Source organism: Aquarana catesbeiana, linkage group LG05, assembly GCF_042186555.1.
Source record: "Aquarana catesbeiana isolate 2022-GZ linkage group LG05, ASM4218655v1, whole genome shotgun sequence".
Classification (NCBI taxonomy): Eukaryota; Metazoa; Chordata; class Amphibia; order Anura; family Ranidae; genus Aquarana; species Aquarana catesbeiana.
In genome coordinates, this window is record NC_133328.1 from 622,213,721 (window position 1) to 622,227,687 (window position 13,967).

The 13,967-nt window shown below is 40.7% G+C and overlaps 1 protein-coding gene across 7 annotated transcripts in view; it reads left to right on the top strand.

The window, feature by feature from the left end:
- The window catches only part of KHDRBS3 (KH RNA binding domain containing, signal transduction associated 3), a 210,197-nt gene that overhangs the window by 149,128 nt on the left and 47,102 nt on the right, over positions 1–13,967 (top strand). For 3 of the 7 annotated variants that reach the window (XM_073632282.1, XM_073632281.1, XM_073632288.1), the window contains 2 exons: positions 7,821–7,879; positions 12,486–13,611. In XM_073632282.1, coding sequence (XP_073488383.1) covers positions 7,821–7,879; positions 12,486–12,577 — 151 coding nt within the window. In that variant the 3' untranslated portion in view covers positions 12,578–13,611. The remainder of the gene's footprint in view (positions 1–7,820; positions 7,880–12,485; positions 13,612–13,967) is intronic. The other 4 variants (XM_073632284.1, XM_073632283.1, XM_073632286.1 and 1 more) reach the window with 2 other exon arrangements.

The following is a 13,967-nucleotide window of genomic DNA, read 5'->3' on the forward strand; positions in this document are numbered from 1 at the left end:
ACAACACCAGTCAACGTAGTAATTTGGACCGTCGTGTCTGCATGAAGGAAGGTAAGAACGAAAACATTCTTATTATCCCTCCACTTCATAGCGAGCAAATAATTACACTGCAAGTAGGCTCTCTCCCCCAGCCTAAGATGGGAATCTACAAGCTGCTGGTGAAAGCCCCTGCGATTAGGTCGCACGGTGCCACATGCTCCAATCTGATGATCAAAAAGGTGACTAAAAAGTGCCATGCTCGTGTAATAATTGTCTACATATAAGTGGTACCCCTTTCCGAATAAGGGTGACACCAAGTCCCACACAATCTTGCCAGCGCTTCCTATGTAATTAGGGCAGTTTGACGGCTCTACGTGGCTATCTTTTCCCTCGTAAACCATAAAACTACATGTATAGCTTGTGGCCCTGTCACAGAGCTTATACATCTTGACCCTGTATCTGGCACGCTTGCTGGGAAGGTACTGTTTGAAAGCGGCCAGAAAACATAATCAGGGACTCATCAACGCAGGCAACTTGATGGGGAGTAAACAAGTCTGCAAAACGTTGGTTGAAGTGGTTTATGAGGGGCCAAATTTTGTAGAGCCGATTGTATCCAGGGTCTCCACGAGGACGACAGAGTTCATTGTTGTTGAAGTGCATGAACTGCTCGTATCGTGCCCTGGTCATGGAGGCAGAGGGCATATGGAGAATTGGGTCAGTGGACCAATATGACCGCAACTCTTTTTAGTTATGCCCATGTTGAGGAAAAGGCCCAGAAAGAGCTTAAATTCGGAGTCCGTAATTGGTCTCCAATCTCTGGCAAGGGAGGACTGGGGAATAGTGGCGATTTGTTGACCAGCGTACAAATTGCTTTGGTCCACAATAGATCTATAGAGATCTTCGGTGAAAAACAGTGAATAAAAATCAAGTGGCGTAAAATAAACTGTTTCCACCTGAATGCCGGGTTGGCCAGTGAATGGGGGAAGTACGGGTGCTGCAGAAGTGGTGGGTTCCCAATTTGGATTGGCGAATGCAGCAGGAAGGGCACTATGGGCACGATGGGCCTGTGTTCGTCTTCTTGGTGGCAGCGGGACACTACTTGTGCTTGCTACCTCACCAGCTTGAACTGAACTTATGGGACTCGCCACATCACCAAGTGTTACTGCAGTGCTGGATGTACGACCAGGGTGTACTAGGCCGCTGGTGCTTGCCAGTTCACCAGAAGGAATTGTGGCGCTAGTACTGCTCTGCTCCATACGAGAGCCCTGCGGTTCCTGCACCTCAACAGCAGAAGAAGAAGTTTTGGGTCTGGTACGCCTGACCTTGGCAGGGACCACAACTCCTTCGTCAGAGCTATCTGTCATGGAGCCGCTGCTGTCTACAGGTTCGGATTCTGAGCCTGAATCTGACAGATGAGTGAATTCCTCTTCATTATCTGTCATGCTCAGAAACATGTAGGCCTCTTCACTAGTGTACATTTGATTTGCAATTTTGGGCTCTAAATGTAGTGGTACACTAGTGAGACTCACAGGCAAAAAAGCTCCTGACTGTTAGCGACTGTATCAAAACGCTACCAAAAAACTGTTAGCGATCGCAGGGATCAGGCCTGACTCTGCGAACGCTGCAGTTATGTGTATAGTGTTTTGTAAGTGACAGTGATCGATCAATACTGCACTTGGGTGGGCTGGGCGGAGGGGCAAAACGCAAGTGCTAGCAGGTATCTGGGCTGATCCCACTAACACTGTGTTTATGGGAACCCTAAACTGCTGGGGACGCTAGTATAGATCTGATCGGATCAGATATTGATCCATTCAGATACTATACCACTAAGGGAGGTGTATGCTGCCTGCATGGGTGTTAGCGGTACTGGCGCTAACCTGATGCTGCCTGGGGTGACGCAGACCCTATCTGACCCTAAAACTTAGCCGGGCAATTAGTGGGTCAAACCTTTATTAGGTAATAAATGGCGGGTGCCCTGAAACTATAATAAACAAACTAACTAACCAGCGTCACCCATAACAGTTATACGGTGATCACTGGTGAAAGGGTTAACTAGGGGGCAATCAGGGGGTTAAAACCTTTATTAGGTAGTATATAGGGGTCCCTGACGCTATAAAAAGCTGATGGCGAACCTAAATACTTACCTCCCTAACTAGAGTCACCTGTGACACTAATACAGCGATCAGAAAAACGATCGCTTAGTTAGTGACACTGGCGACGGGGGGTGATCACAGGGTTAAAACTTTATTAGGGGGGGTAGGTGGGTACCCTAGACCTAAAGGGGCCTACCACTAACTGCCCTACACCTTATAACTCTCACAAACTGACACCAATGCAATAATCAGAGAAAAAAAAAACTGCTATTGGTGTCACTGTGACAGGGGGTACAGGGGGGTGATCGGGGAGTGACTGGGGGGTGATGGGGGGTGAAAAGTGTGCCTGCGTGTTCTACTGGAAGTGTAGTGTTGGTGCAAACTTACTTGGATGTCTTTTCTCCTCGGGAGCCGAAACTAAAAGGCTTCCCGAGGAGAGATGACATCACTTCCTCTGACGCTGTTTACATTACAGCAGCAGAGGAAGCCTGTCATTCGCCAGGAGCGATCGTGAGGGGGTGGCCATGAATCAGTGGCCTCCTCCTCACCTTGGATCGCCCCTGAAGAGAATCTGACCACCGCAGGCACTGGGGGTGGTCCGATCGGACCCCCCGCTCGCAGGCAGGCAGGGACGTACAGGTAAGCCCTTATGCCTGCCTGTGCCATTGTGCCGACATACATCGGCATGCGGTGGTCGGCAACTGGTTAAAGCACAGGAAGATTTATGCCATTTATTAAAAACATATGAAGGGCTATGTATATTACTGCTTAGACTTTGGACTCATATTTTACAGAATGTATTAGTCACAATTTACAGATGCTAAAATTTCATTTTAATATCAGGGGCGGGACGTCCATTAAGGGTGCACGGACGCCGCCTCCCCTTTTCATCGCCGTCGCCATCCCCTATACATGCGTCCGGTCCCTTTCTGAACACCGGGCACATGAATTACAGCGGCAGGGTTTTTTTTTTTTTTAAGTACATGATTAGAGCCAGAGGCAGAGCCAGAGGCTCTAATAGTCTCTATTAGAGCCTCTGGCTCTAATAGGTTTCTAATAGGTTTCAAAAAAGGGTGGGCTCCGGACCCAGAGCACTGCGCTCAGAGCCCACCCAGGTGTGTTAGAATAGCGAATGAATATTCGCTATTTTAACACTGAATCGCTTCTCTGCCAATCAGGAAGTGCAGGTGTGAGACGCGTTTTTCCAGATTGGCTGAAAGGAGAAGCACTCTGATTGGCTGTCGAGGAGGAGAGAGGAGATGGAAGCCCCCAAGCAGGGGAAGGAGATGCCCGCGGAGCAGAGTATACACTGGTTCAGGTTTATGGGCTCCACTAACATTATGACCACCCTTCATAACCCATAGATGCATGGACTCCACTAGACCTCTGAAGGAATGCTGTGGTATCTGGCCAATAGCTTTCGTCTCTTAATTTATTCGTGAATAGGCCTAATGCTTTTTTTATTATTATAATACTTTGGAGCTGTTTTGAGTCATTGGTCACATGGCTTTCCCCAATACAGAGGATATTGCTTGATGGATTGAAAAGCTTTGCCTGAAAGTGAATCCCTAAAACTTCCCTTTTTTGTCACCAGAACAGGAACAGAGGGGAGATCTTCCAGTGGACACATCTTTTCTGGTGATGACTGTCTATGAGAAGAATTTCCCTCATTTTGAGAGACCTCTTCTAACTTCCTCTAGCGTCTGTGGCATATGAAGTGGGGGAAATCTCCCCAACAATATACAGACAGCATAAAACAATGTGGTGAAGGTTTTTGTCCTTCTATTTTCTATCCAAAACTAGATGTTAAAAAAATGGCAATACATACACTTTAAAGCTGAACGGCAGATTAGAAAGACACAAATCAATGTAGCTATCTAATCATTAATACTTTTTTAAATGCAATTTTTAAATTCAGTTGTACTTGATATCAAATTCTTGCAGCTCCTGGACAGCAGAACTCAAAGAGCAGGCAGTAGAATTAGTAGTTCAAATTGCCTCTCTGCAAGGAGCATGCTGATAGGAGTGGCTAGAGCAGAGTGACAGATAGATGGACCCATCAGTGTTGTTTTTCTACTTTCATTGTCCAGTCATAGGGTGGGAGTGGGAGGGGACCTGTAAGTAAATCTGAAACCACAGGAGAAAAGGATCAGGCTCTCCAATCTGCTAGACAAGACTGTGCTGTATGCCAGAGCTGTATAAATGGACTGGATGGACAGAAATAAAAATACAAGAGATGTACCAAAGGTAATGTAAAGGTGGGCATAGCTTTTTTTATTAGCTTACATAGGTCATTAGAATTTCACATTTTGGTAGAGTAATTCTTCCACTATAGGACCTCTTTTTATTCTTCTTTTTTATAATTGCAGGTAAATAATGGATTCCAAGCAGAAGCATTGGGCTATCATTGAGTTCTTGATGAAGAAGTGGTGCAGGCTGTCCGACATCCACAGAAGGCTACAGAATGCTTACAGAGATGACACCTTCGGCAAGAGATACCATTGACAAGGTGTTGCTCTTGTCTATGGTGTCCTTTCCATAAACATTCAGTAGCCTTCTGTGGATGTTGGACAGCCTGCACCCCTCCGTTGCCAAGAACTTAATGATGGCATGTTGCTTCTGCTTGGAATCCATTATTTACTTGCCATAAAAAAGTAGAAGTAGAAGAGTTACTATGGAAGAGTTATGCCCTGTACACACGGTCGGACATTGATCGGACATTCCGACAACAAAATCCATGGATTTTTTCAGACGGATGTTGGTTCAAACTTGTCTTGCATACACACGGTCACACAAAGTTGTTGGAAAATCCGATAGTTCTGAACGCGGTGACGTAAAACACATACGTCGGGACTATAAACGGGGCAGTAGCCAATAGCTTTCGTCTCTTAATTTATTCTGAGCATGCGTGGCACTTTGTGCGTCGGATTTGTGTACACACGATCGGAATTTCCGACAACGGATTTTGTTGTCGGAAATTTTATAGCAAGCTCTTAAACTTTGTGTGTTGGAAATTCCCATAGAAAATGTGTGATGGAGCCCACACACAGTCGGAATTTCCGACAACAAGGTCCTATCACACATTTTCCATCGGAAAATCCGACCGTGTGTACAGGGCATTACTCTTCCAACATGTGAAATTTGAGTACCAATGTATGCTCATAAAAAAAGTTATGCCCACTTTTGCATTACTTTTGGTTCAGCCCCCAAATTTTGTTAACTAAAAAATCCTTATATATGTAATACATCTACTATATATTTAGCTGCTTTCCTGGAGCTAAGCTTTATCTTTGAAAGAAGCCAAGTCCCCATGTGCAGCTTGTGCATTGGATCCATTGAGGGCCCCAGAGACAAATGAATGGAGACTAATACAGGTAATTCTGGTAGCTTTCATAGTCTTCAAATCAATACAGTACCTACATTGAGCATATTGAGCTGGCTTTGTTGTTGGCATAGAATCTTTAGAGGCCTGTAGAATTTTGAATTTCGGTAAACAATTCAGTGTTACACATTAGGCAGCTTTTAGGATGCTGTAAATCACTCTATTCTAGACATTACCCACAAAGTTCAGCATACGGCCATCTTCTGATACACATCCAATTTGTGAAGAGCGTATGGACCAATGTAACACAACAGAAATGTTTGTCTATTAATCGGTTTATGTTCTCTGAAAGATTTATGCCCAATGGCTTGAAAAATGACTATAAAAATGTGAGGCCCATCGGAGAGCTGCAGTACATCATTTGGATTTAGCATTGCCATCTGCTTAATGGTAGTGAAATGGCTACAGAGACACTTATAATGGGCAATTCTAAGACTTGACAGATGCTGCCATGTTAACCTGTCAGGGCTGAAGTCCTGTAAGCAGATGTAGGTTATACACTACGAGGTTGTACACAACAAAATGGGCCAGCAGTTACTCTGATCATCTCTGTGATAATGTCAATTGTGTTTTGGTATTTCTAAAGAGTGTAGAATGTCATGATGCCAGGTTCTTTCTCTTTTGTAATGAAGCGTCGGTATTGTCATGGCTTGTAATACAACTGTTGGCAATGGCAAACTACTTATCCTAAAATTCATGAAAACTATTTTTCAGATTCTGTTGATTTATTAAAGCCCAACTACAGGATATCAGAAAACTCCTCCTTGCAGTGGGGCTGTACACACATTACAAGGGTTAACCGCTCCTTTAGGTGCAGGTGAGAGTAAAAGCATCTTATTTACCTGATCCTCTGCTCCTTTGCGGTGGTGGAATGTCCCTCAGCATCATCACATGGCATTGGGCTATGCATGAGCCTTGACGACATCAAGATCTTTGACAGCTGGACTATGGGGTGGGGAACTCTGCAGGGACCGGTTTAGCAGCACAAAGGAGTGAAGGATCAGATAAGTAATTTTTCTTTTCCATGCCCCTAGAATTAAACAAGCAGTTAACTCTTGCAGTGTAAGCGCAGCCAGACTACAAGTAGGAATTTTCAAGTTTCACCGAGTTAAACTTTAATTACATTTTTTGCAGTTACTTTTAATTCCCAATACAACTGTCAATTTGAATTGGCTAAATACATTACTGATGCATCAAAACAAAAGCTGTCAATTTTTTTTTTCATATCACAGAAAAGAACCTTTGCTCCCGGGGTGAAAGCAGTGGTTTCTCTGCAGAAATCCAACAATCCCTTGCTGAGTCAGAGCTATTGCACTACAATTAGTCAATCTAATGGTCCCTGCTCACTGGAGAGCTCTAGCTCTGACTTAGCAGGGGGTGTATTGGACCTCTGTAGAGGGACCACTGCTTCTTCACAGAGAGCAAGGTCCTTCATTGCAGCATGTTGGCAGGGGACAGATTTTTCTACTTCGAAAGAGTGACTTCTTTCTAAAGAAAAGAAAATGTAAGATTTTTAACCACCTTTGTTACTGAAATGCATCTAGCTGATTTAAACTAGACTTTAGACTCTGAGGCCTTGAAACATACAGAAATTGTAAGAATGGAAAAAGTTGATAAGGAAAAATTAACACCCGAGGCTGGATCATGTGGCTGGGGGCAGAAAAATTAATGTGATACAATATCTGGGCAAAAGCTTGTAGACACCTGACCATCACACCATTCCAAAACAATAGACATTAATACTGAGTTAACCCCCCCCCTTCTTGCATCTGTAATGACCCCCACTTTTCTGGGAAGGCAATCTACAAGTTTTTAGAGTATGACTGTGGTGATTTATGTCCATTCAGGTGAAAAAACATTTGTAAGATCAAGTACTATAACTATATCCCAAAGATATTTAGTAGGGTTAAAGTAGGGGTCCATGCAAGCTCTTTAAGTCCCTTTGCACCAATCTGATTAAACCATGGCTTTATTGAGATGGCTTTGTACACAGGAGACAGTCATGTTGAAACATAAAAAGGGCCTTCCAAAAAAATGTTACTACAAGTTTGGAAGTGCACAATTGTCTAAAATATTGTTGTATGCTGTAGCATCAAGAATACTCCTAAATGAAGACACCTGAACTCATTTGGAGGGAGTCCAAATACTCTTGGCTGTTTAGTAGGTTTGGTAGTCAGTTGTCCACAAGCTTTGTCCATATAGTGTACATGCCAGATGGATGTAAGAATTTGGACTATATTGTCCCTCTGGCTCGAAAAATAAACTGTACATGCATTAAAAATATGTCATCTTTTTAACATGACCGAACCTCTAAAACATGACTGCTGCTAGGACCTTGTCTGAATGCCATTTTTCCTTTCTTGCAGCACTGGAGATTATTATGAATATAGACATGGAGTTGGTGAGGAATCATATAACTCATATGGTGAGTCTTTTATTATTCAGTGTATCATTTAAAAAGCTGTCAGGTAATGATTTTACCCGATATGTTATATTAGATAGACGGCAGTAGCTTAGGTCTACAGACCATTATCTATATTTTATTAAAGCATATACCAGCTATAATGTATTTTTTTTATTTCTAGCCGTTTCGTATTTTGCATGACTTTTGTGCAATTTGACATGACTGTAAGCTGTGAACAGGCTTGTAATTATATTTTATCTATCAAGTGGTTAAGGCAGTTTCTTCATAAGAGTGTTTTCAACACAGCTAGGTATTAAAGACATTTGGACATTTTTTCTTCTAAATACATTTTTTCATGTAACCACATCAATACCAGGCATTTTCACCCACTTCCTGCCCAGGCCAATTTTCAGCTTTCAGCGCTGTAACATTTTGAATGACAGTTGCAACACTGTACCCAAATGAAATGTTTATAATTATTTTTCCCACAAATAGAGCTTTCTTTTGGTGGTATTTGATCACCTCTGAGTTTTTTATTTTTTTCGCTATAAACAAAAAAAGAGCGACAATTAAAATAATGCTATAATAAATATCCCAGTTAAAAAAAAAAAAAATTGTCTTCAGTTTAGGCCGATATGTATTCTTATACATATTTTTGGTAAAAAAAAATCAAAATAAGCGTATATTGATTGGTTTGCGCAAAAGTTATATCGTCTACAAAATAGGTGATAGATTTATGGCATTTTTATTATTATGGTGGTGATCTGCAATTTTTATCATGACTGTGACATTGCGGCAGACCACTTTTGACACTATTTTGGGACCATTGACATTTATACAGCGATCCGTGCTATAAATATGCACTGATTACTGTGTAAATGTCACCGGCAGGGAAGGAGTTAACATTAGGGGCTGATCAAGGGGTTAAATGTGTTACCTAGGGAGTGATTCTAACTGTGGGGGGGAGGGGACTGACAAGGGGAGGAGACTGATCGGTGTTCCTATATACTAGGAACACACGATCGGTCTCCTCTCCCCTGACAGGACATGGATCTGTGTGTTTACGCACACAGATCCATGTTCCTGCTCTGTCACCAGCAATCGTGGGTTCCCGGCGGACATCGCGGCCACCGGGCACGTGCATCGGCTCCCGAGTGACGCAGCGCACCTCCTATACCACCGGGAAGCCGAGGACATCATATGACGCCCGCCCAGGGTGGGAGATCCCACCTGTGGATGTCATATGACAATACACAGGTGCTGAAGTGTTTAAACAGGACCTGCGGAGATTAAGCAAGTTTATGGATTCCCCCAGACTTTGTCTCCTTAAAGCTCCTTACGGGGAGGTTTCCCTTCACTTCCTGTCCCATAGTCACAACAGTAACAAGTCTCCAAAGTGAGGGTAATCCCCTCTTAGACAGTTGTCACCACAACTAGTGTGCCCATTGAAACATTTGAGAGCTTTCCCCTCTGTTACTGTTCTGGTGGCAACTTAAAATTTAGAATTTTCTTTACTCTCACTGTCAGTGATAATGGTCACCAAGGCAAATAGAGAATATCCCTAATGGGGGCACGGATAGCAGTAAAACTTGACATGTGTTCTAATCCCTCTCCACTCCATCAAAATCTAAAAAGAAAGTTTGGCTGCATTTGCACTTAAAGCACTGCATTTGCACTTTTGGTATATGTATAAAGCTCCCGTTTGATGGTTCTCATTGTAGCTTGGATGAGCCAAAGTTATTGTCATCCACCCAGCTTGCCTTTTTTGTGCCTAATCAAATCACATCTATGTAGATGAATATCTTCCATGCCTGGCTAATTCCAATTAGTACATTTCAGTTAGTGCATACCACCCCTTGAAGCGGAGGCACTTATGTTGAACCTCTTCTTCATAATCCTGATTTGTGATAAATTGACTCTAATCAACATAGCAAAAAGGCCACACACTCAATGTCCTAGAAGAGCACCAGTCCAAATGACTTGGAAAATCTACAATTATTGAGGGTATTATTAATATCTCCATAAAAGGAGTGTAACGTCACTGGAATCTGGTTAAAAAACTCTAAAGTGTGTAGCTGGTAAACAATCTTTGTGACAACGTGCAGATATCTGATCTTACATAGTTACATAGTTAGTCAGGTTGAAAAAATACACAAGTCCATCTAGTTCAAACCATCTTTTGTCAGTATCTATGAGAAAACTGCTTGCATGGCCTGGGTTTAGCCAGCCTTAAATTATTTGTGCTCAGTAGCATGAAATGACCACATTACTGGCTACTGCCCTACACTTTTTTTAGCTGAAATTCATTCACCGTGCAGTGAATTCCCTTCACTTTCCTGCCTGGTCATTTCTCAAAATTAAGCAAAGATACAAACTTTGACAAATGTCACCAGAAAAGGTGTCACCGGGTATGGAAAAATTCCTGTCACCTTTTGTTCTGGTGAAAACCATCAATGCGAGAGAACATGAGGATGAATCTGATGAACATCCAAAACTAACAAGCTTACTTTTCTATATATGCACAAATATGTGAGCTGAGCATATCCAGTTTTCTGTTTTTACTAATAGTTTGGGCCGGAGGACCTATTTTGTGCCTGTATTCATCTCCTCTAATTCAAACTGGTGTCTTTGGCCTGCTTACATCCTATTTATCCCTTCTATTAAATTTGGCCTCCAACTGTTGTATGCTGCATTAAGTAAACCTGCCACATCTGAAAACATGTAAAATACGCAGCAATCAAATACAGGCACAGGTCGTGTTTGCTTTTGCTTTTGAAGACCATTTCAAGAACCTCAAAACCATCAAAGCCTGTGGCACACTTATGCAAATGTCAACATCTTACTAATAGTCATAGTGCCCTATCTGCCCTCCCCCTTCATATTGACCCATCAATATGATGGGCAGCTGTATAAGCCAGTAGGAATGCAGAGGAAGAAGGAGGGGCAGGGCCAATTCTCAGTACCGGGAAATGCCATAATTTGAGATAATATGAGAGCTCCCTAGGTTTTAAGAGTTGGTGGTGCGTTGGAAATAGATTTTTAAGGTTTCAGCCTTATGCAGCTTACAGGTTTCATATTAAATAAGGTGTATTTAAAGTCGGTGTTGTTATTTTTTTTTTCTTTTAATAAAGAAAACCTCAGAAAGTGTTTTGTTGTATGAAAGATTTTGGTTAAAGTGCCAATTCCATAATACATTAAATCTGTTACTAAATATTAAAAAAATGTAAACTATATTCATTTGATATTAAGGTACTGTAGCATTTTTTTCTGTTGAGTCCCTTATTAGAAGAATTTAGCCCCTATCTTAAAGCGGAACTTAACTGTATCTGAGCATCACAAACAGAACCTTCTATTTATTAACTTTTAACATTCAAAGAAAACGCAGCCTTCCTTCCATGTCTCCGTGCTTTATTTTGTTCAACAATCACTTTTAAAAAAGTCCCCCCCCTAACATTTCTAGCCATGGCCATCCTAAGTAAGGACAGATGACTCCTGTAACATTTATTTCCTGGAATCCATCTGCCCTTAGCGCAGGCTTGCAGGCAGGAGGGCATGCTTACCTGAGAAAGCCCCTCCTCCTCTCACCCAGATAAAAGAACAAAAAAATTCCCATGAAGACTTCTGGGATGTATGACATCATTTTGGCCTAGGGCAGAAACCAGGAAGCAACTAAAAGATTAAAACAAGTAAATATAATATACCTTCCTTTCTATTTACTAAGGCTCCCATACACACTATACAACTTTTGTTGTCTGATTTCCTTTAGATTTACCAAAACCATGTAGTGCAGTGCCTGATTGCATACAAATTGAAACTCTTACGCTGCGTACACACGATCGGAAATTCCGCCAGCAAAAGTCCGATGTGAGCTTTTGGTCGGAAATTCCGACCGTGTGTATGCCCCATCAGACTTTTGCTGGCGGAAATTCCGCCAGCAAAAGATTGAGGGCAGATTCTCTATTTTTCCATCGGAAAAAGTTCCTATCGGAAATTCTGTTCGTCTGTATGCAATTCTGCCGTGCAAAAAAACACGCATGCTCAGAATCAAGTACGAGACGGAAGTGCTTGGTCTGGATTATCAGAAGGAGCCCAAAGGGTGGCGTGCTTCGTATGGAACTTCCCTTTTCTAGTGCCGTCGTAGTTTTCTTGATGTTTGAAAGTTCAGAGGACTTTTGTGTGACCTTGTGTATGCAAGCCAAGCTTGAGCGGAATTCCGTCAGAAAAACCATCCAAGGTTTTTCCAACGAAAATTCCAATTGTGTGTATGCGGCATTTGACCTCATATTCTATGGTTTTTGTAAATCTGAAGGAAAAAATCTACAGAAAATTGTATGGTGTGTATCCAGCTTAAGGCTGTCAGCATAAAGAAAAAAAATTAGTTAATGCTGATTGAGAGAGTAAAGTTCCGCTTTAAGGGCTTTATATACAGTACCTACTTTAGTCTATCTACTGTGCTCATCATGCCTAGCTTCCCTCCGCTGCCACCAAAAGTCTGAGAGGCCCAAAGAGACTTTTATTTTCCCATTTAGGTGTTTTGGTTTCTTTTTATATTAAAAACAAATAGTTTTAACGTGAAGTTGTTTAACTCCAACTAGAAATTGGTAAAACAATTAATTGTGTTCACCAGGGCAAGAAGATTGGTCAAACAACAGACATAAAGTCGTTTCTTCAAGAGCTACAAAAGGAGCCTTCAGAGATCAACCATATGCAAGATACTGATTGTACAGTCTGACGTGAATTAAACCTTCTCCAGCCCTGTTTACTGTTCAAAGTAATTTTTTCTACGAAAGCTCATTCCCTTTTTATTAAAACCGTTCTAAACCTGAATGGATGGACTGAAACTAAACCAATTTTTTTCTTTTTATCATTGAAAAAAAAAAAAAAATGAACAAAAACATTGTAAACCAACCTTGTTATCTAGTCTGTATTTGAAAATAGGTGGTCAAAAGGATGAATTAACTATTAACTAGTGTTAAACCAGTTAGATTGACTAAACATGTTAATCCATTCATTAATATAAGCGTAACATTTTTTTTTCATTTTAAAGGATTTACTGAGAGACATTAATGCCGCTTTATTTTAACAGTTTGTTACTTTTTTCTTGTAAATCTGCATAAATGACAAAAACAAACGAAAAATCACAATTGCAAATAATGTCGTATCTTTTTGTAATAAGTCTTGAAATGTACTGTAGTGTTGAGCAAAATTTACTGTTGCTTAATACTAATAAACTTTTGAAAGAAAAAGTGTGTGTGAAATAGTAATTTATGAATTGTCCTAAAAACAAACAAACATATAAATAGCGGTAAACTGAAAACAAAATCTAAAGTTGATACCTATAAATGGTTGACAAACACTCTATGGTTTGTCTTAAAATTTGGTATAAAAACTAAATATACTTTGACTATATGATGGTAGGACTTAAATGCTTGTCTAAAGGACTCAAATGGTATGGATTTGCTTAACTGCCACATTAAAACTATGCGGAAAAAAAAAAAATAATGTATTTAAAATGGTTTTAAATTAGAGTCTGAGTTTTCTGGAAAAAATGTGACTAGTTTTGATTTTGTTGAGCATTTTTTCACTAGTGCAACTTTGGAATTTAAAAGAATTTTGGTTCCTAATTGAGAACTTCGAACCATGATGGGAACAAATAGCACAAAGCTTAAAAGACTCTCTGACTTGACTAATTGAGGTCGCTTTCATCCGTGGCAGAGGATGCGTAACCCTTAAAACGATCTTCGTTTGCAAAGGTAAATAAATCAAATAAAATTTTAATATTCATTAATTTCTCTTTAATATATAACCGATAAACAGGTGGAATTCAAACTAGTTACTTTTTTTTTTCTTCTATTTCATTTGCTTTTTTTTATTTTATTTTTTTTAATTTAAGGCCCCTAAATTCTCATGTTAAACATTAATTTTTCATTAATCACTTAAAAAGCCTCGGTGTTCTATTTAAAAAAATAATCTGTAAAATTTCATAACTAGCTATTTGACAGTCATTTTGTCCCTAAACCTTAGTAATCAACAGAATTTAAAGTTTTGAGCTAACACTTTCATTTCTGTACTGTCCTTTAGTTTCAGAAGTCTTTATTTTAAAACTGAT